General features: G+C 29.4%; 1 protein-coding gene across 1 annotated transcript; it reads right to left on the bottom strand.

The window, feature by feature from the left end:
* Positions 1–11,288: 11,288 nt before the first annotated feature.
* Positions 11,289–20,277, bottom strand: LOC137806280 (caffeoylshikimate esterase-like). Its single transcript, XM_068606295.1, has 8 exons — positions 19,737–20,277; positions 18,631–18,660; positions 18,370–18,499; positions 18,141–18,287; positions 17,900–18,030; positions 13,760–13,897; positions 12,261–12,359; positions 11,289–11,591 (listed from the first exon to the last, which is right to left on the bottom strand). Exons 1-8 carry the CDS (start codon positions 20,013–20,015, stop codon positions 11,373–11,375), a joined length of 1,173 nt encoding a protein of 390 aa, XP_068462396.1. The 5' UTR covers positions 20,016–20,277; the 3' UTR covers positions 11,289–11,372.

Below are 20,277 nucleotides of genomic sequence, written 5' to 3'. Positions count from 1 at the left end.
TGAAGCATTTTTATCAAACAGCTTGTATGTTTTAGCTACGCATTTCATCAAATACTTGGTGAACTAGTTGAAATAGACCCATTTAATTTTATTGTTATTTGCAGGAAAAAAACCTACACATTTCATCAAATACTTGGTGAACTAGCCTATACTGAAAGTTTATGAAAATTTGTGGATGCACGTTACACAGAAAATGACTGAAAAATATTATAAAATAAAAAATAAAAAATAAACAATTCTAAGATGATTCAACCGATTAAAAATGATCAAAGACTCAATAAAAATGAAACAACACACATCAAAACGAAAAAGAACACCTAAAAAGTATTTATGGACGATTTAAGAAAAATCATGTTGTTTGAACCAATTCAATTGCAAAAATAGTGAGTTTAAACACCAAATTTCATTGCAAACAAGTAAAACAATGAATGAACAACACGAAAATGAAAAATGCAACACAATTCATCGATTAAAACACAAAGAACAATTAGTTGGAATGTGTTGTTGGACCGTGAAATGACTCTAGATACCACATGATGTAATCCTCCTTGGCTCCAATGGTTGAAACTGTGTAGGATTGGCAATGGGGATGTGAAAGTGTGAATTGATGTTTGAAGATTGAAGGAAGTGTCATGGTGGTGGAATGAAGAGAGGTTTGGCCAACTCTTGGTTCAAGAGAGGTTGTGGCAAATTTTGAAGTGTTATAGATTAGTTTCTAGTAGAAGGAATAACAAAGAGGGAGCTAAGAACAAGTACAAAGTTGTGCACCAATTTTTGCAACAATGCATTCAAGGCTAGAAAATCACGATGAATGTCATATTTATAGAAGAAGGTTTTTTTTTTAATTGGTAATAAACAATTAAATTAAATTGACCCACTTAAGGGGTGGTCCAACCCTCATACAAGAGAATAAAAGATAAAAGTTCATTTCCACCTTCATATCTAAAACCCACAGATTAATGCTCTACTTCCTTTTCCAACACTAATAACTGAAGAATAGAACTATAATAAAACAATGCACCAGCATTAAATCGAATACATACATACCAAGGGTTCAAGACACCATTCAGAGAACGAGAAACTCAGTGACGTTATCTTTGAATTGATCCAAGACCAAACCTTGACCTGTGTCAGGGAAAATACTTCAGTATGATCAACCACTCCTCCTTTAAACAAACAATTACTCATGTGTCTCCAAATCTCACTGACCAAAGCTATCCAAATATTACCCATAATAAGATTAACTGAATTAGGTGCATCCAAAATCTTGAAATGTTCGAAATGTGACCCGGGAATGATAAGATCAATTGAGTTCATTCCTAACCAGTCATAACATAGGTTCCAAATTAGCCAAGCAACCCTGCAACCGAAGAATGGATGAGGTAGCTTGTAGCCAAAGCTACCAAAACCCTAACCCTAGGCAGAAATGTGCATGGAAGAGTAACTTGCACTGCAAGCTAAGGTAAATACATTGACTTGGCATGCAAGTAACGCCTAACCCTACCTTGGCGCCTAAGTTAGGATTTCCAAGGACGGAAATGAGTCTTCTCTCTCCTAAGGTTATGTTTATTAACCTAGATTAGGGTTTGGCCCAAATAGAAAGGCTCAAAAGTAAATCTTATACTAATGTGGCCCATAATACAAGGTCCATATATGTTATTCTATTTCATACATTTATTTATAAGACTTGGGAGAAGAATTATTTATTTGAAGTTGAGTTATTTCTCCCAATGTAGATCCTCTCCTGAGTATTCTTATTTTAAGCTAGCGGTGACTCGCAGGATTGCATCAGGTACATTGACCTTGAAAGAAAGGTCTTGTCTTACATTTATAATTTTATTTTATCTATACATAATATAATTTGTTTTATTTTTTTCTTGTTTCTGCATGATGGTGTTTGACCCTGGAGAAGATAACCTAATATAGAAATAAATCAATAAAGGTGACGACTATTTAGCAACATTTAGATATGAAAACATATCATTTTCAAGAAGGAGTACCTGATGCAATCCATCCAGTACCACATCTTGAGCTTAGAAGACTAAAAAGATGTGACTATATAGGAGGGAAATGAGATCCAATCTTCAAGCCTCCTCCTACTTGTTTGTCACGGTAGTAAATCAAATAAGTAATTCAATTTTTAATCTCATTATTCTCTTCCTTTATATCCATTTTATTCATTCTCATATATTTATCAGTGTGTTTTATGAAAATATTAATACAAAATTATATAATAAATAAAGTGTATCAATAAATATTTAAAAGTATCCAAATTAATATTTTATTATTTTATTATATACAAATAATATTAATAAAAATAATTTACTTTTTATTAAATATAATTAAAGTTATTAAATTCGATTATATTAAACTATGTTATACAAATCCTCAAAAAAATATGTTTTCATCCAAAATAAAAATATATTAGGATTATGAATTTATCTCAATCATTTTTGTTCTTATCAAAGAAAAGCATGAATTGTTCGGGGTGAAAGTAAAATTTCAAAAAAAATCTTCGAAAACATCAAGTAGAAGTTCACTAAATGATTATCTGACACTTAAAAACTAGTAAGAGATAAATAAATAAAAATGAGTATAAGTATAGAATAAAAAAATTAAGAAAGTATTTTATATGAGATTAAATAAATAAAATATATATGTTTCTTATTTAATATATATATATATATATATATATATTTAGACCTATATTAAAATATTTAGAAATAATATTTTTTTATAAGTTAATTACTTTCTCATTTGATCAATTACAACTAACTTACTGATTGTAAATATACTCTTCAAATATCTTATAAATGAATAATATTATATCTCCAGATATCAATTAATTGGTATAGTATAAATTTGTCAACATCAAAACTTAATATAAACTTTGACATTATTTAATTTTGATCATCATTCATTCTTCATCATTGAAGAAATCTAATATTAACTTTAAATTATTCTTTTAGAATATAATAAAAAGAATAATTTTAAACTAATATAAAATAGTTAATAATTTTTTGTCATGTATTTATTGGAAGACATTTTAAAATATCTTACAATTAGAGTGAATACCTATTAATTTATTTTATATTCATTTCATTATACAACTTTTTTAACTAATTGTGTAATAATTGAAATAGTTGATACTTATATCTGACTCATAGCATAGAGATACGAAGGAAATAAAATAGAGAGTAAAATTAACGTTTATTAATTAATTAAATATTATTTATATGTAAATTATTAATTATGGTTTCTAATAATTTTTTAATTATTATGTGTTTGATAATTTTTAATTATTAAAAAAAATAATTAACAATATAATTTTAAATTAAAAAGTAAATTTGCACAAATATGACTAAATTTTTACTTTTTTTTATCGATAAAAAAATATTAAATTAAATCGGTCAATTTAAAGGGGTAGTTTAGAACAAAAAGTATCTTTCCACGTACAACTAAAAATCTACGAAACAATCTTTTATTGCATTTCTTAACACAAGAAAAAACATTAAATCAAATATATTAAATATGTACTTAAGTATTAATTAAGTGATGAAATAAAAAAACATGTAATTAATGTGTTTGATTACTCATTACAACTTTATTGACAACTAACAAATAATTACCTCAACAATAAGCTTTACATTTTTATTTTTATATATTTGTATTAATTCAAATAATTTTATTTGTTAAAATATGTTTTTTTAATGAAGTATACATAAATATTAGCATATCTGTATTTAATAGTTATCTATACATGTCGAAACACTGTTTAAGTTAAATATTTAGTATGTACATGAACTGGTACAATAAATAGTCATTAATATTATCTTATTCTCTAAACTATTTTACGAATTTTTTTAGTTTTATTTATTTTATGTTGACGAATCTCCGAAAACAAAGAGGCAAATAGGAGTAATAAGTTAAATTAGTTGGTGTGCATATAGATGCATGGTTAAGGCTAGGGTGTGTAGTATGTAGCCCTAGGTGGGAGAAGTGATTGATAGAAGGAAAAGTTGCAGAGAAATTTCAGAATCTGCCTAAGATGTACACTTTATAGGCCAAATCCATTTTTGGACAAGCCAAAATGCAGACCTTAATTCAATTTCACTTCAGGTGCTTAAAACCACCCAACCATTAATACCTATTAGCTAGGGACCTACCTATAACCTACAATGCCAGAACACACAGATTCATACACATCATCAATAACAGTTGACTCTCACCCCTACAGTTACCTTCATAACTTTTCTCTTTTCTTTCTGTTAAATCCAATTTTCATATATATTCTAAAAATTATTTATGTTATCCTCTAATAACATACTGTTTTAGGTGATATACTGTCAAAGTCAATAAATATATAACTTCATTAAATATTTGTAGGCATAATACTATGTGATATTATACAAATTTATCATATACTCATTTAGTCCTGTATTTCAGATATATTAACATAAGATAGGGTAAATATTAACATGACTAGCATATTTATTGAAGGTTTTTACAAAAAAAAAGTACTAAATCTTTTAAAGTAAGAATCCTATAGGAATCAATCTTGGATATATCTTATTTAACCAAAATATTTCTAAATTATATATATATATAGATTATAATTTCATATAATAAGTATAATTTCATTTAAAATGATGAGTTGCATTAACAAACTGCACAAAAAAGATCAAATTTGCAAAAATGTAGTAATTATTATGAAAACACATTATCTATTAAACATCCCGGTCTCTTTGTCACTTTACTATGTTTATCTTATGTTATATAATAATAATATAAAATTAATATTAATTTTAACATTGAATTGAGTAATAGTAAAAAATAACACTAATAAGAAAATAAATTATATTTTTTTAATTAAATAACTCTTACTTAATTTTATTTGTTTCGGTCAAACATGAATAGATAGTAGATAGGTAAAAAATAGATAAATAAATAAAAAATAAAGCAAAACATAATGTATCATCAATGTATTATTATTACTATAGTAATACAATGGAATTCTAAATAAATCAGTAGGTTGAGATTAGATTACAAGAAAAATAGAATATCATCTCACAGGTTGGACACATTTTTATTTGTAAAATTATTGTCTACACTATCAAAATATTTTACTTAAAATATTTATCTTCAAATATTTTTATTAAATAATCATGTTTAAATGTTGAACAGAAAGTGAGTAGTTCTTACACTACACAGGCTTTAGCTAAAAAGTGACAAATCCGGGTCCCCTACTTTTTCTTTAGCATATCATTTTAGCACAAATCAACGTACATTGATAAAGACATTACCATTGTCATACGCATTATTATTTAGTATTAGACAAAAACATCAAAATTAATTCAATATTCATATAGATATACACTGATAGATATATAGACAGTACATAGATCAAAATATTTCTTTGATCCTGAAACACTGATCCCAGTAAAACTATACACTTCTGATACAAAAACATTCTCTTCTCAACAGAAATCTAAACTAAACTTTTCTTCTCTCTTCTTTCATCATAATCTATCTCATACACTACTGTTACTATTTTATCTGCAGTTTCATGTTAGTGAAGCATGATATAGTTCAAATTGAAGTGATACTTCTTTCATAATAGAATAAAGTATTTTACAAATAAAATTAACTATACATTTTGCATAAGAGTGAAGAAATAAGCACTAGAATCTTTGGTTTGATTCATAGAGTTATTATAGAGAGTTTCAAACTCTCTTTTTTTCATGTAAATGAATATTTAATCTTGATCTTTAAAACTGTTTGTAACTTTTTAAATAAGAATCTATAAATAAAATTGTGTTAAACATGTAATATACTATCATAAAACTTATGTTTATTTGTTCACTGTATACATTTTCAAGACTAATTTCAATTTTAACTCTATTTCTTTAATAAAACAAAATATTTTGACTTAATATTTAATTGATGAAATATAAGTTTGATTTTGTATAAACATCATTCATTCTAAATATTTTCTATTTCTTGATATATACATGCATGTATTCAAGATTTCAAACACCAAACTACAGATCAGATCAAAGGAGAAGTGAAATGTAGAAGAAGATGAAAATGTAAATAAAAAAGAAAAGAATTAAAGCAGTGTTGATGCAGAAGTTTTAAATTTTGTGCAGAGTTAATAGTAGAGGTGTGTATGATAGTAACAAAGAGCAGAGTGGACCATGGTTTTCACCGAACCAAAGCCATGGCAGTGTGGAATTGATGATGGAGGACTGAACAGCAGAGAGAGAGGTGAAGAGATCGTGTGGCTGGGGTTAGAGATCACTGAGTTTCCTCATCCCTAGGTAAAGTTGAAAGAGCATAGTCGATTCTCCATCGCTATCACATGCACAACGCATTCTAATACATATCTCGTTTCTTACGTTACTTTAGAAAACCAGTTTTGGATGTTTTCCTCGTTCACCAACTTGTGGAGTTCCAAAACACGCACATGCGTAGTCTTTTATAGCAGCTTTCACAGTTATTGTTTGCTCTGTCACTAACTCCATGCATGCCTTTTCTTTTCTTTTTTATTTCTCTCTTTCGATTTCATGTCTCTGCGGATCTTATGTTGTGTTAACTGCTCCATGTCTCTGCAGGTGAAAAAGAAACAAGAACTGTTTCTTTCATGCAACATCGCATTTTCGGTTCCTGTGCTTTTCAATCAAATCAATTAGGTTACTCTTCAACACCAATGGTGATTTCAGCACTTCAGCAGTGAGTATATATTAATCCTTTCTCCACTCACAAACATTGAGAATTTATCACTCAAACACTCAAACTACAAGGGTTTAATTCTAAGTGAAAGTAGTATTTATTCAATATGTACATATTATTGTTTATGTGACTATTGGGTTGGTGTTATGTTGAAAATATATGATGAATGAACTTTATTATGTAAGAGTTATAACATAGGATGATATCATGATTTTATGGTATTAAGTAAAGAAACTAAGAAAGAAAACATAATAAATTCACTTATAATCTAAGTCATATATTTTAATATATCAATTGATTTAAAATGAAGTAAGGTTTATAAATTAATTTTATAATAAAAAACTACCTTTAACTTATTAAGCCAAAGTTAATATACTAAAAGTGTTTAAAGTAAATAAAATGTTGGTATCATGTAATTGATACTTAACATTCCAGGATATAGTTCATGATATTTTATGATGAGAAATGTTGTTCTTATAAATTTGTATGTTTATTTATATTTAATATAAATTAAAGTTAACTTATTATTATTATTGTAATTATTATAATAATATTATTATTATTATTCAGATCACATTTGTTATAAAAGACATACGAGTTTTATTTATTTTATTAACTTTATATAAAGATGGAATAAATATCCAATGATGTTAGAAGAATTTTATGTTATATATATATATATATATATATATATATATATTCATCCACATGATTAAAGATTATAAGTAGAATCTAAAATCTCATTATGCTTAAGTAACTCAATACTTATATTCAATACTTATACTACATTAATTGATATGAACCAAGTGTTGAATTGAGTTTAGAAATATTGAAAGAACTTTGCAACATAATCATGAATCATGCCAAAATGAAGACAAAGAACAAAACATGAATAGTCAAGTTATAGATGAGTACATCCTCTTTATATTAACACTATATAATTGTCAATACTATGTAACTTGGAGATCCATACAATTCATTCTTATAAATGAGATACAAGACTCACAAAAAGTTAGTTAGAATTAAAATGGATTATATTTCAAAATCATTATTTTTGTTGTTAATCAATTAATCATGATAATTGATTATGTTTTTAATTGACTAAAATTATTTTTTATAGGCTTGCATTGATAATCGATTATATATTAATATAATTTATTGCTATATTAGTCACATGCAAAACTTATCTATGTTTGCATGAAGAATCAATTAAATGGAAGAATTATTGATTGTATTGTTTTAGTTTAGTTTCCAAAAACAAGTTTGAAACAAAACAATTTTTTATTAACTAATATAATAAATCAAGCCATGTATGAAACATTTTCTATAAAAAGTTGTACAAGCTTTCTTTAATTACTTACTTTCAAATCTACTACTTACATTCAAGAACTCTCCAAAAAGCTTTCATCTATGTGAAAACATCAATTTTTCTTAATGATCATATTCAAGATTGTTTGGTGCAATTTTTGCTTTCTTATTCATAACTTGTAATTTTTTTTATTTACAATATCAGGTGATATCCTTTTTTAAAACCTTTTAATTCTTGGTATACATTTGTTTGGTATATTTGTTGTAAACTGTATCTGCATTACTTGGTTATTCTCTTGAGAGTTGTTGAAGAATTTTTTGTGAGTGTGAAAAGAATAATTTTGAATGAAAAAAAGTAAAGAGAGATAAAGGGGAAGCATAACACTACAAGAAAATCATTAAATAAAAATCAATTTTAAAGACAAAAAATAATTAGTTGCTATATTTACTAAATTAGATACTATTTTAGAAGTTAAAAAAATTATTGGTTTTTAACTTAATTTTTATTATTGATAAATAGTTTCTAAATTGATATCTAATTAGCTACTAAGGTTTTTGCTACCAAATTTAGAATCTAAATAATTGGTAGTTAAAACCTTGGTAGCTAGTTAGAAACTATTTGTTAATAATAAAAATTAATTTAGAAACCAATAATTTTTTTAGTTTCTAAAATAGTATCTAATTTAGTCAATATAACAATTAATTATTTTTAGTCTTTAAATTGATTTGTATTTAATGAGAGAGAGGGAAAGAGATAATAGAGAGTTATGAGGCTTAAACACTTCTTTTAAATGGTGTATCTGTGTCGGACACACGTATCGGTGTCGACACTCATAGGACACTTATCGGTTAAGTGTTCAATTCAAAAAATATTTGTTGGACTTTTGAAAATTATAACACGGTTCTAACACAATTTTAAAAGGTATAAATACAATAATTTTATAAAAACTCAAATTTATTGTATAAATTTTGTTTATGATTATAAAAATAAGGAACAAATTATTTTGAACTAGTCATGAAAAATATCTTCCTGCTCCTGAAACATACTTTTGCACATAAATATTTATTTTCAATTTATATAATTCAAAAATTATATAATATATAGATTTGTTTCTCCGTGTCCTACATTTTACAGATTATACGTATCTCTGTGTCCGTATCCATGTCAGTATCTGTATGTATGCTACATAGATAGAGAGAGAAGGAGAGAGGGGGAGAGAGAGAAGCATCTTATAAAGGTGAAAATGAGTTTTTTTAAGTTAATTTAGAATAACATAGTCTATAAAAGCCCAGCTAGGTGAAAATGGGTTGGTGAATCAAGTCCAAAAACTTCGGTCATAGGCTAAATATTTTGGTTCCTACTATTTACACACCAGATTTTCCTTTACACACTCTCCTTTTGATTTTAGAACACTTTCTTCGTATTATTGAAAGTTATATTCAATTTTTTTTTCATTTTATATTTTGAAAATTACTTCTTACAATGTTAATAATGGTATATTTTAAAAATTTCATTGTACAAATTATAAATAAAAATGTTATAAAAATCATATATTCTGAAATCCAAAAAGAAAAAAAATGCTTTAGAATCTAATTCTTTTTAATTCCAATACTTTTTTAGAACATATTTATATTTGATTCTTTTGAAGGAACTTTCTGAAATACTAAAAGTAAAAAGATTGTTTATAAAGTACTTTATTTTCTACTTTTATATTAGGTATACTTATAAAAAGTTTTATGCATGAGTAAGTTCTAAATTAAAGATAAATTTCATAATCCAAACTTGTTAAAATACTTTCCCCATTAAAAAATTATATTAGGTTGTTATCTAGTCATCAAACTTAACACATGGCATATTTAGCCTAAAATTATTATCCTAATCAATACATGTAAGTTTTTTATTATGTTAATTATCAATTTATGAAATATTCTTAATTTATGAAAGAAGTACTTTGACATTATTAAATTATTCAACAAAAATTAATGAAAAATAGTTGTAAGATTATTATATAAAAAAAACAGCTGTCAAAATATTACAATTAATTTAAATACATTTTTTAGATATATAGAAAACCCATGTACATTTATTATATACAATATGTGTTTAATAATCCTACCAACAATAGCTGATATAATCTTATTTATTATATACAATATTTGTTTAATAATCTACCAACAATAGCTGATATAATCTTAATTAATGTCGAAGAATAACCTTGACTAACAATGATAAAAAAAAGAGTAATATCACTCAATAAACATTATTCTTTATTGACATTGACTATGAATAAATAATCGTTTAACGTCTTTAAAAAAATTCTAATATTGACCAAAAAGTTTTGACCATATCAACAAAAAAAAACTATAATCAGTTTCAGCTTAAAAGAAATCTCTAGCCAATTTCTTCCTTCACCTCCATATTTTCTTTCTGCATCTCCATAAATATTTCAATTCCAAAATTATCCTTCAACAAAAGATACAGCAGATTTATTTATTTATTTTTAAATTATTTTATTTTAATTTCAAATGTTGGTCTCCCAAATTCTAAAATCCAAAATAAAAAATTATATTTCAAATTCTAAAATTTAGAAGAAATTTTTTAAGTTCGAAAATACATTTTGAACTGTTGGTATACAAAATTGTATTTTGAATTTAGAAGGTATTTTCTAATTTAAAAATACATTAAAAATATATATTATGATCTCTATAATTTGGAATACAATTTTGTATTTAAAATTTTTGGAATTGAAATCCAGATTTTAAAATTCAAAACTTTAAAATTTAGAAAAAAGGGAAGAGGAATGTCAATGAAAAAATGAAAAAAAAAGGACAAAATTGTCATTTTACGTGTTTTTTAAAAGGTGTAAGATGAAAGCATGGAGATGCGGGAAGAAATTGCCTAATATCTGTGGTGATTGAAAACAAAGTGTGAAATCGATACTATTTCTATCAACCCTTGATCTTAGGACTTCTTCCTGCAGTCACATTATTACTAACTGCACCCTTACTAATAAAAAATTATCCTCCTTCACTACATCACCCATGTTTCCATCATTGTCACTATTACATTATTGCCACTACACCTTTCTCTTTGTTCTTCATTACATTTTTTAGGAATAAAGAAAAAACAAAATTCATTCTAAAAAAGTCTATTCTGAAAAACTGAAATGAGTTTTTCATAATGTTCTAGACAGGTTGTTCTGAAAAACATTTAAAAAAATTTGATCGAAAAAGTAAAGTACCACATATTCTGTAAATATTTTCCATTCAAAGACTCTATAAAATAGTATAAGAATGAAACAAGAGAATGGACAAAAATTGAGGTTTAGGCCTCATTTGATTGAAGACCTAAAATCAAGCCAGGAGATAATGTCATGATGTACAGCAAATATTGTGTCATCAGGTTCACCTTCCAAAATGCAGTGGTAACCACCTTCATACAGCTTTAAACTCTTATCTTTGCTTGCTGCTTTCTCATAAAGAAATTTACTCACTAATGGATCTGTCACCTTATCTTCTGCTCCATGAAGAACCAATAATGGTGCTGAGACCTGCAATCACCCACAACAATTAAATGCTTCTCTTATTCTATCCAATTGGGGTTTTCTCTCAACAAGTTTCTCCCTCAACATTTCTAAAACAGAAAAATAAATGAAACAAATTGAACAAATTTCTTTGCCAATGTAACTTCTCTAAATTTTTTAACTTCTGCATAAGTTTTATTTTACCTAGTGAAAAAGTTTATTTTACTTTTCTTCTTATCTAATGTCCTTTAGGAGGTTTTTTTTCCCAAAATGGTGTAATTCCATTTGGTATTTACTGAAATGGGGAAATTTTTAGAATTGGACAAGTTTAGCATATGGATAACGACTTCAGTGGAAGTTATATAACTGAAGTTGTACATGTCAAATACGAGTTCAGTTCAGTTCAACAGCGACTTCAGTGAAACTTATATAACTGAAGTCGTACCTCGCAAGTACGAGATCAGTTCCACAGTTTTAAATTAAAACTGTACTAGTCATGTACGACTTGTCCAATTTTAGAATAATTATTTTTTCTCTTTAAGGAAATATTAGATGGAATTACACTATTTATGAAAAAAAAACCTTTAGGATAAGTCTATCCATCAGGACTTTTACTGCACACATATATAGAGAGAGAGAGAAAGTGAAATAACCATTGGATAAACCCAACTTATATTAAGTAAGAAAATAACTAACCTTGTGAACTTGTGACTCAATTTCTTTTGTGGTTCTTAAAAGCTCCATGCCAGTTCTAAGACGTGGATTATCATCATAACAAATAACATTGTAAACAGCCTGCAAAGAATTAGACTTGAAGAATAAAAATGTTTGTAACAGATTAATTACATGGGATTTTAGTTTTTGGTCTGTTTTGGTAGCATTAATTAAAGGAGGGGGTTGGAGGTTGTGAAGCTGGAGACAGTGACAACATATGGATATTATATTATTTATTCCCACAACAAGGATAGTGATAATTAATAGACTTTGCAACAAAACTATGAATTATTGGTTGAGCAGAGTCTGAAGCAGGGAAACACAAATAAATGACATGAGTGAGAAACAATGATAAATGCTACTATGTTTTAGTTTACTTTTGAGCTGACCAGTGCTTTTGACTCCACAAACAGACAAATAAACAAAGTTTCATTATGAAAAACACTGTTGTAATCACTCTCATAGATATCATCAATGTGTGGCTGTTTGGTAACCCTGCACATGAAGAAACCTGTACAAAGATACTTTAAGGTGCTTAATGGCACCCACATATTGGAAGCAAAACATTAAATTCTGATCAGATGATAAATGTATAGAAGAGTTACTCCTCCCTCTGCCAAAATAATTACAGTTTTAGTATCTCAAGATAACTGTTGTTCTCACTTTTTAACAAGATATTCCAAGTATCTCTTCCAATATTGAACTCTAATAAATAAAAAGGCTTAATAATGCATTCATTGAAATTAAGAAAGAGAACAAGGATGTTTTAGTAAAATTGTACCTAATAAATACTATTTTTCTTGGAATGCGTATTTTTGTTTGTGGATTGTTATATACATATGTTGTTCCTTGACTGATGACCTTATGTTATCATGTTAAGGATGGTGAACCTCGTATATATTGTTCGAGATCCCACATCGACTGAATATAAGGATATTTCATATTATATAAGTGGATGCAAACATCATCTTATAAGTTTGTTTTATAAAATTGAGTTAGACTTAAAGTCTACTTCTTAATATGGTATCAAAACCATTTAAAGTCTATACTAGCAAAAGTTTGTTGATTATTATATACATATGGTTGTTTCTTGACTCGTGACCTTATGTTATAATGTTAAGGATGGTGAGCCTCGTATGTATGAATATAAATTTATATGCTCATAGAAACTGCTACTTCAAACAGCATAATTGGTTATAATGTGATCATTTTATCAAGTGGATAATATGGATATGCTAGTAAGTGAAATGTAAATGACAATCATGATATAAATGAGTTTCCAAAACGACAGTTCTAGGCACTATTCCATTACAATGCACTTAGGGAAGTTTCTGTAACACAAACTGTGGCTGTACTTTCCTACTGTTAAAAACAATTAGGAAGTGCAGGACATTTTCATAAAGAAGCATGAGATGGAAGAGAAACTGTTAGTTATTTCATTATATAAACACGCAATAACTAATGATTGCAAAGGTACCAACCAATTTTCTCTTGCTAGGTTCCCTGAAGAACAGCTCATCTAGTTCTTGGGTTGGGAAGAGCTTTGCCTTTGGCATCACTTTAGACAAAAGAGTTAACACCTTCATAACTGCATCTGATGGTAAGACGTCATCTGCAATCTTACCAGAAACAGAAGATCGGCAAGTCATTTTTTTATCTAACTATAAAGTAAATACAGCCCCAATTAGAGGGGGAGAAACAAAATATAATGTAATGTGTACCAATTGACTTATGGCATTTTCGTCTAATGAATGTTTAGAGATCATGAAAGAGCATTATCCTTGTTTGAATAACATTAAAAGTTTTACATGCAATACTTTTCACTATGCGAACCAAAGAAAGCTTCATTTTCCTCTTAGTAATTCTCATGCTTCACAATGTCTGGGGACCTTACTTGATACTATCTATGCCATAAGTATTTTCTTACTACAGTAGACATCATACACGTTACACCTGGGTATATTTGATACATAATAAAACTGAAACTCGTATACATATCACTAATTTCATAAATCTAGTTGAAAATCAATTTAATACGCGTGTAAAAATCACTAATACAAACAATGACATTTTGTTTTCCATGCTTGATTTCTTTAACTCAAGGGTACTATTCACCAAAATTCTTGCATTGAAACACCCCTGAAAAACAATATTGTAGAGTGCACATCAACATTTTCTCAATGTCACGTGTGCACTTTTATTTCATTCCACTTTACCTCACAGATTTTGAAATTTGCCTTATTACATGCGACTTATCTTATTAATTGCATTCCCACACCTTTTCTAAAAAAATACATCTCCTTTACAAAAATTGCATGGTCATCCGTGTGATATTAATATGCTTAAAGTCTTTGGGTGTCTCTATTACATCACCACTATCAACCCAAGAGCCCATCCTTGCATTCTTTTAGGTTTTCTTCCTAATACCAAAGGCTATCTCACCTATATTTAAATATTCACAACCTTACCATATCTCACAATGTCATTTTCAACAAAGATCATTTTCCCTACCTACATCACCAACACAATGAATCTAATCCTAGCACAATCTCTTCTCTATCTTTCACATATGATAACTAAACCTCTTATCCACACCATTGAAATCATTGATATATCTTCATTCAACTACACCCCATAACTCAATCACCATTCATCATTCTAGCCAACCACCTTCATTTTCAAAGGATTTTGATAGCATTCTTGTGTCAACTTGCCTGAGTCCAAATCCAAGTATTTGCTATCCTATTGACAAGTATTTGTGTTCTATTCATGTGTCACCCACGTATCATCATTTATTGCATCTGTATCCACTATCACTGAACCTATTTCATATGATGAAGCCGCCAAGAGTGATTGTTGGCTTAAAGCCTAGAAAGCCAAGATAGATGCTCTTCAAGCGAATCAAACTTGGACCCTCAAAACTCTCCCACCTCACAAAACTTCTATTGGATGTTGTTGGATATATAAAGTAAAATACAATGCTAATGGGACTTTAGAACGATACAAAACGCATCTTGTAGGAAAAGGCTATACTCAATTGGAAGGCTTGGATCTTCTTGACACTTGTTCCCTAGTAGCTAAGCTCACTAGTGTGAGGCTTCTTGCCCTCACTGCCATCTACAATTGGCATCTTAAACAATTAGATGTTAATAATGCATTCTTACATGATGATTTAAATGAAGTTTATAAGAAATTGCCTCCTGGTCTACATCCAAATCGTCCCAACTAAATTTGCAAGCTTCAAAATTCATTATATGGGTTAAAACAAACTATTGGCCATGTTTTGCTTGTCTTTCTTCTTTTTTCATTGAGCATGGTTTCTTTCCGTCCTTCACTGAGACAACTAATCTGCTCTTCAAATAGCAGCAACTGAAGTTTTTTATGAACATACAAGCACATAGAAATCGATTGTCATATTGTTTGTGAAAAAGTTAATTCTGGTTTGCTCAAGCTTCGAGTAACTTCATCACACCAACTTGCCTACATCTTCACAAAGGCTTTATTTCCTACAACCTCTCAATATCTTGTTAGTTGCACTGTTATAACAGTTGTTTTACTTTTATTTTTGCTTTGTATAAATACTGTATCAGTCATCATAGTAATGTAAGCAATTAGCAAGTTGTTTCTTGTTTCAGCAATGCTCCATTCTGTTATCCATTTCTGGTGGGTTGGACTCTTCTTTTCTGGTTCCTATGCCTCACCGGAGATGGAATCTTCCTTCCCTTTTCCTTGGAGGAAGCAGTGGACAGACTGAGTATTTCAGCTGCCGATTAAGTTCTGGCCCCATGGAATATAGTTCTGGCCATTAAGTTAGTAGTCAGTGATTGGAAGTGGATTTGTATCAGTCAGACTGGGTACTTGAGTCCCTGATTTCTTGTGCTTGTCTACCATGGTGACTCACTTTGCTGTCACAGTTCAGGTACCGACTCTGATACCATGTGAAAGTGTTCATTCCCTTATAAAAAATGTGTGATACAGAAGGCATGAGCAGCCTTTAGGGTACAACCCTAATTAGGGATAACAAAGAATCTAATTTACAGAAAAGGAAAGAATTCAAAATTGCTATGTACAGTGAAGGATATTAGTCCCTTAATTTTGGTTGTACAATTAATCAGAATATTTCCTCTGTTAATTTAGGAATCAGCCAGATGTGGGCATTTCTTGGCTTGATATCTCAACAAGTACCCAAGCATTTCAACAACACACCCTCAAAAGTTAGCTACTAAAGGCGGGCAACCAAACATTTAAGTACCGCGCCGAACATCTCTCATATAACTTTTATAAATTCCTACTTTTAACTTACAGAAAAACTTATTTCATGTTTTTTTTTCTCTTCTAGAAGTCTTCATAGAGAAGTTTGTCCAAATGGATCCTTTATCTATGTAGACCACAAATAGCTTTCTTTAAATATTGCTATGTGTCTTTCACAATCCTCATGGAAGTACCCAAGCATTTGGATAACCCTCCCTCAAAAGCTAGCTATTAAAAGGAGAGAACCAAACATTTAAATATTGCTCCAAACATCTCATACTATTTGATGTGAAATTAAGACACCTCATAATATTCAAGTCCCCATCACTCGATATGGATGAAATTCCTCATTCACATCTGTTAGGTGTATATTGTTTCTTCTAATTCACCAAAAATGTAGGATACCATTTCTTTATAGTTTCCTAGAGTGTTCAAAGGCTTGCTGCAGAATCAAGCAAGGTATTGATTTTCCTATACCACAATTTTAAATATTTTCAATAATTGTTTCTAGTTTGATTGTTATCTCACTGAAGGGACAGCTTTCTAGTCTCAGAATATTCATTCTTTAACTAAATCCTAGTATGGCATTCAATACACACACATCAAATCTAGGAAAATCCAGCAAAGAAGAATATTATCCAAAAGTCGTTGCTTTATAACTTTGCATATTTTTTTGTATAAATTCAATTTACACCATAATTTTCAGATATATACTTAATATGAACATCCAACGAAATATGTGCAGTGCTGGTAAAACTGCTACAATTGACTTAAAAATGAAGTAATAGTAGTCTCTACGTGGTTCAAATATCGTAGCATAGTTGAATAGTAAACAACATAAAAGGTTAGGAAAATATACTTTTAAATCAGGTCGATACATGAGTAAATCTCACAGTTCTATGAAATATATTACATTTTTATTTATATTTCATCAGAGGCATTGAAAATGGCATTATAGTAGTCCCTCATCTTTATTAAAGAATAGGATTTGAGGGAGACACTTCACTTTAGAAATTAATCCTGACCATACTTTTTACTTGCCAATGCCAACAAACAGAGATCCATTTATATCAGTGTTTTAACATAGCAATGACGTTGTTTTAGCTTGCAGCTTGCATCTGCAATGAAGCTTGCAATATTGCAATTCTTGTTGTCTTTATAATTTCATCACAACAGAAACTGTCACTGCATCAGCCTTAATTGCTTGTAATTGCAGTATTTGCTTAAAACTCATGAGTAATACCAACACGCACTTATCAGGGTAGACTTCTTTTATAGTTTGGAATAATCATGATAAAAGAATAAGCTGAATCATACTTTGAAAAATAAAGAAAACTAGCATCAATTGAAGTACAGAAGCATGAGCTTACTTTACACATTGGAGCTACAAGTATCATTCCATCCCAATTATTTGGCTCCCTTAAATGAACTTTAAGAGAAACTGCTCCACCCATTGACTGCCCCAATATAAATCGAGGCAAGCCTCTCAGATCAGGCCTGGCTGCCAATTGAAATATAATACATAATCAATAACAACATTTCTTTTAGCATGAAAATCATAACGACATTGATCAATATGACACCAGGGATACTGAAAAGTGAAAGACACACCTTTAATTTTTGTATAATGCTCTATAACATCATCAACCAGATAATCAAATTTTGGAATATAACCATGCAAGCCTTCTGAAAGACCAAAACCTGGATAGTCCATTGCAAAGACACCATACCCAGATGCTGCAATTCTCCTGGCTATACCTGAATACAAAATCCAAATCCTCCAAAAATCAGAATCTTATTTTCCCTAGAAACATTTAGGACGGCATATACCGTTACAAACCTTCAAAAAAGAAGGTGCAAGTATCACCATATCCATGACAGAAACACACAGAAGCCTTGAGTGGAATCTCTGGCCTTGGCATCCAGCTTTTGCAGAAAATTTCTAATCCCCTTGAATTCGTTTCATACCACTACTCTCAAACAAAATAAAAAGTAAATAACATTTTCTAGCAAGGTGACAAAGAAGTAAAAGGAAAAAACTTCAGAACATCAACATTTTCATGGATTTTTTAAAATAATAAGGTTAAGCAGAAAACCTTACTTCTTCAGTTCTGATCCCAGCAGGAGCATTCTAGAAACAGAGGTTAAAACATCAGTCAGTTACCGAGTCTTGAACAAAGTACTACTCATACCCATTAAAGGAACACTAAAGGAGTTCATAGATAACTTGATTCTATAAAGCAAGGCTTTAACGACCTTTAAATACAACTCGATGAGCATTTCAAAACAAAAGAAAATAATTAGCCTATGAATAAATTAAAAATACGCTTTTAGAGCAGCCATTTTAAGAGAGTTTTTACAACTTAGCTTATACGTAGAGGGTATGTTTAGATGATTTGTTCTATAAATACTTCTAGAAGAAGAAAATAAGAAGAAAAATGAACGAAATTTCACTTTAAACTAAAATTTGTAGAAGTTCTCTTGTATTAGCTTCTCCTTTTCAACTTAAGTACAAGCTAGCTTTAGCTTACGGAAAAATTTATTTAATTTTTTTCTTATGTTCTTTTTCTAAAAAGTTTCTATGAAGAAATTTATCCAAACAAGCTCAAACTAATTTTGCTTATGGTAAATTAACTTCATTGTTTCTTTTTTTATATTCTCCTAAAAGTATTTGCGAAAATATTTATCCAAACACAACTTAATTAAAGGGCTGCAACTGCAAGTGTGGCAACAATGTCGAGGTTTCCAGGTCTACCTGAGTGAATCGCAACTCAACCACATTAACCACATTTGTAAGCAAATTTCCACAATCCTAAGGGTCACAACCACAGTTTAAAACCTTAGGATAAAGATACAACTTATGTTACCACAATCAAAGCAATGATAGTTAAAAACTTCACTTTCAAATACCAAATAATATACTAAAGATACAAACAAAAATGTAAACATCAAACTTCATTCAATTAAAACCTTTATCTACAAGATGTTTGGATGGATCTCTAAAGACAAACATAAAGATAAAAAAAAATGAAACAAGTTTTTTCATAAATTAAAATTAGCTCTTGTATAAATTAAAAATACAAATTTAGAGATAAGAAAAAATCAACAAACTATAAAAAAAACTAATTTCAATTATTTTCCTATCTTTATCAGCTAAAGGAGTTCTTCCAAAATACCTATCAGTCACTCTGTCAAAACTAAACTAACCTTGAACAAGCAATGATCCAGCTGCTGGTGCACCTCGATGAAAGCATCGCGGACCCTTCTTCGAGTGTAAGCAAAGTCAAGGTTACGACGAGCTATAGCGTTCAACTCATCGCTCAGCCCTTCCAAAGGTGCCTTTCTCAGTGCTCTCACCGTCAGTGTAGAATTCTTGGGCTTGATTGAAAAGGGTGGTTGATGCTTCAAAGGATGGCTGATGGGTTTGTGCGTAAAGGGTGAGTTGAGGTTCCTTGATCGAAATCTGAAGGGCACAGAGAGTTCCATGGTGATCGAACTTTAACAAGGGTGTGTATGGGATCACGAAAACGCTTACAAAAGAACAAAGTTGGGTTTTTTTTATAGTACTAATCGTTTTCATTGCAATTGTAGTGAAGGGTCAAAATCCCAAAGTGAGCATTCACGAAGCAGCGTTCTAAGACCACACTCCATGTTACCCAGAAAATGGGCACAACAACGCCCACTGTTCTCACTTTTCTCGCCAAATTGGGGTCGGCGGAAGCATGCCTGTTGCACGTGTCTAACGTGC

Source organism: Phaseolus vulgaris, chromosome 3, assembly GCF_000499845.2.
Source record: "Phaseolus vulgaris cultivar G19833 chromosome 3, P. vulgaris v2.0, whole genome shotgun sequence".
NCBI lineage: Eukaryota > Viridiplantae > Streptophyta > Magnoliopsida > Fabales > Fabaceae > Phaseolus > Phaseolus vulgaris.
This window is presented reverse-complemented; position numbering and strand designations above follow the sequence as displayed.

Bases quoted from the DNA above. Each gene is read 5' to 3' on its own strand.
- LOC137806280 (XM_068606295.1), bottom strand. From the start codon at position 20,015: ATGGAACTCTCTGTGCCCTTCAGATTTCGATCAAGGAACCTCAACTCA. The intron at 13,898-17,899 runs GTAAGCTCATGC...GTTTCTGGTAAG, and splicing joins TTGTAGCTCCAATGTGTAAA to ATTGCAGATGACGTCTTACC. The intron at 12,360-13,759 runs GTTGGTACCTTT...AATTCTTTGCAG, and splicing joins AACCTAGCAAGAGAAAATTG to GCTGTTTACAATGTTATTTG.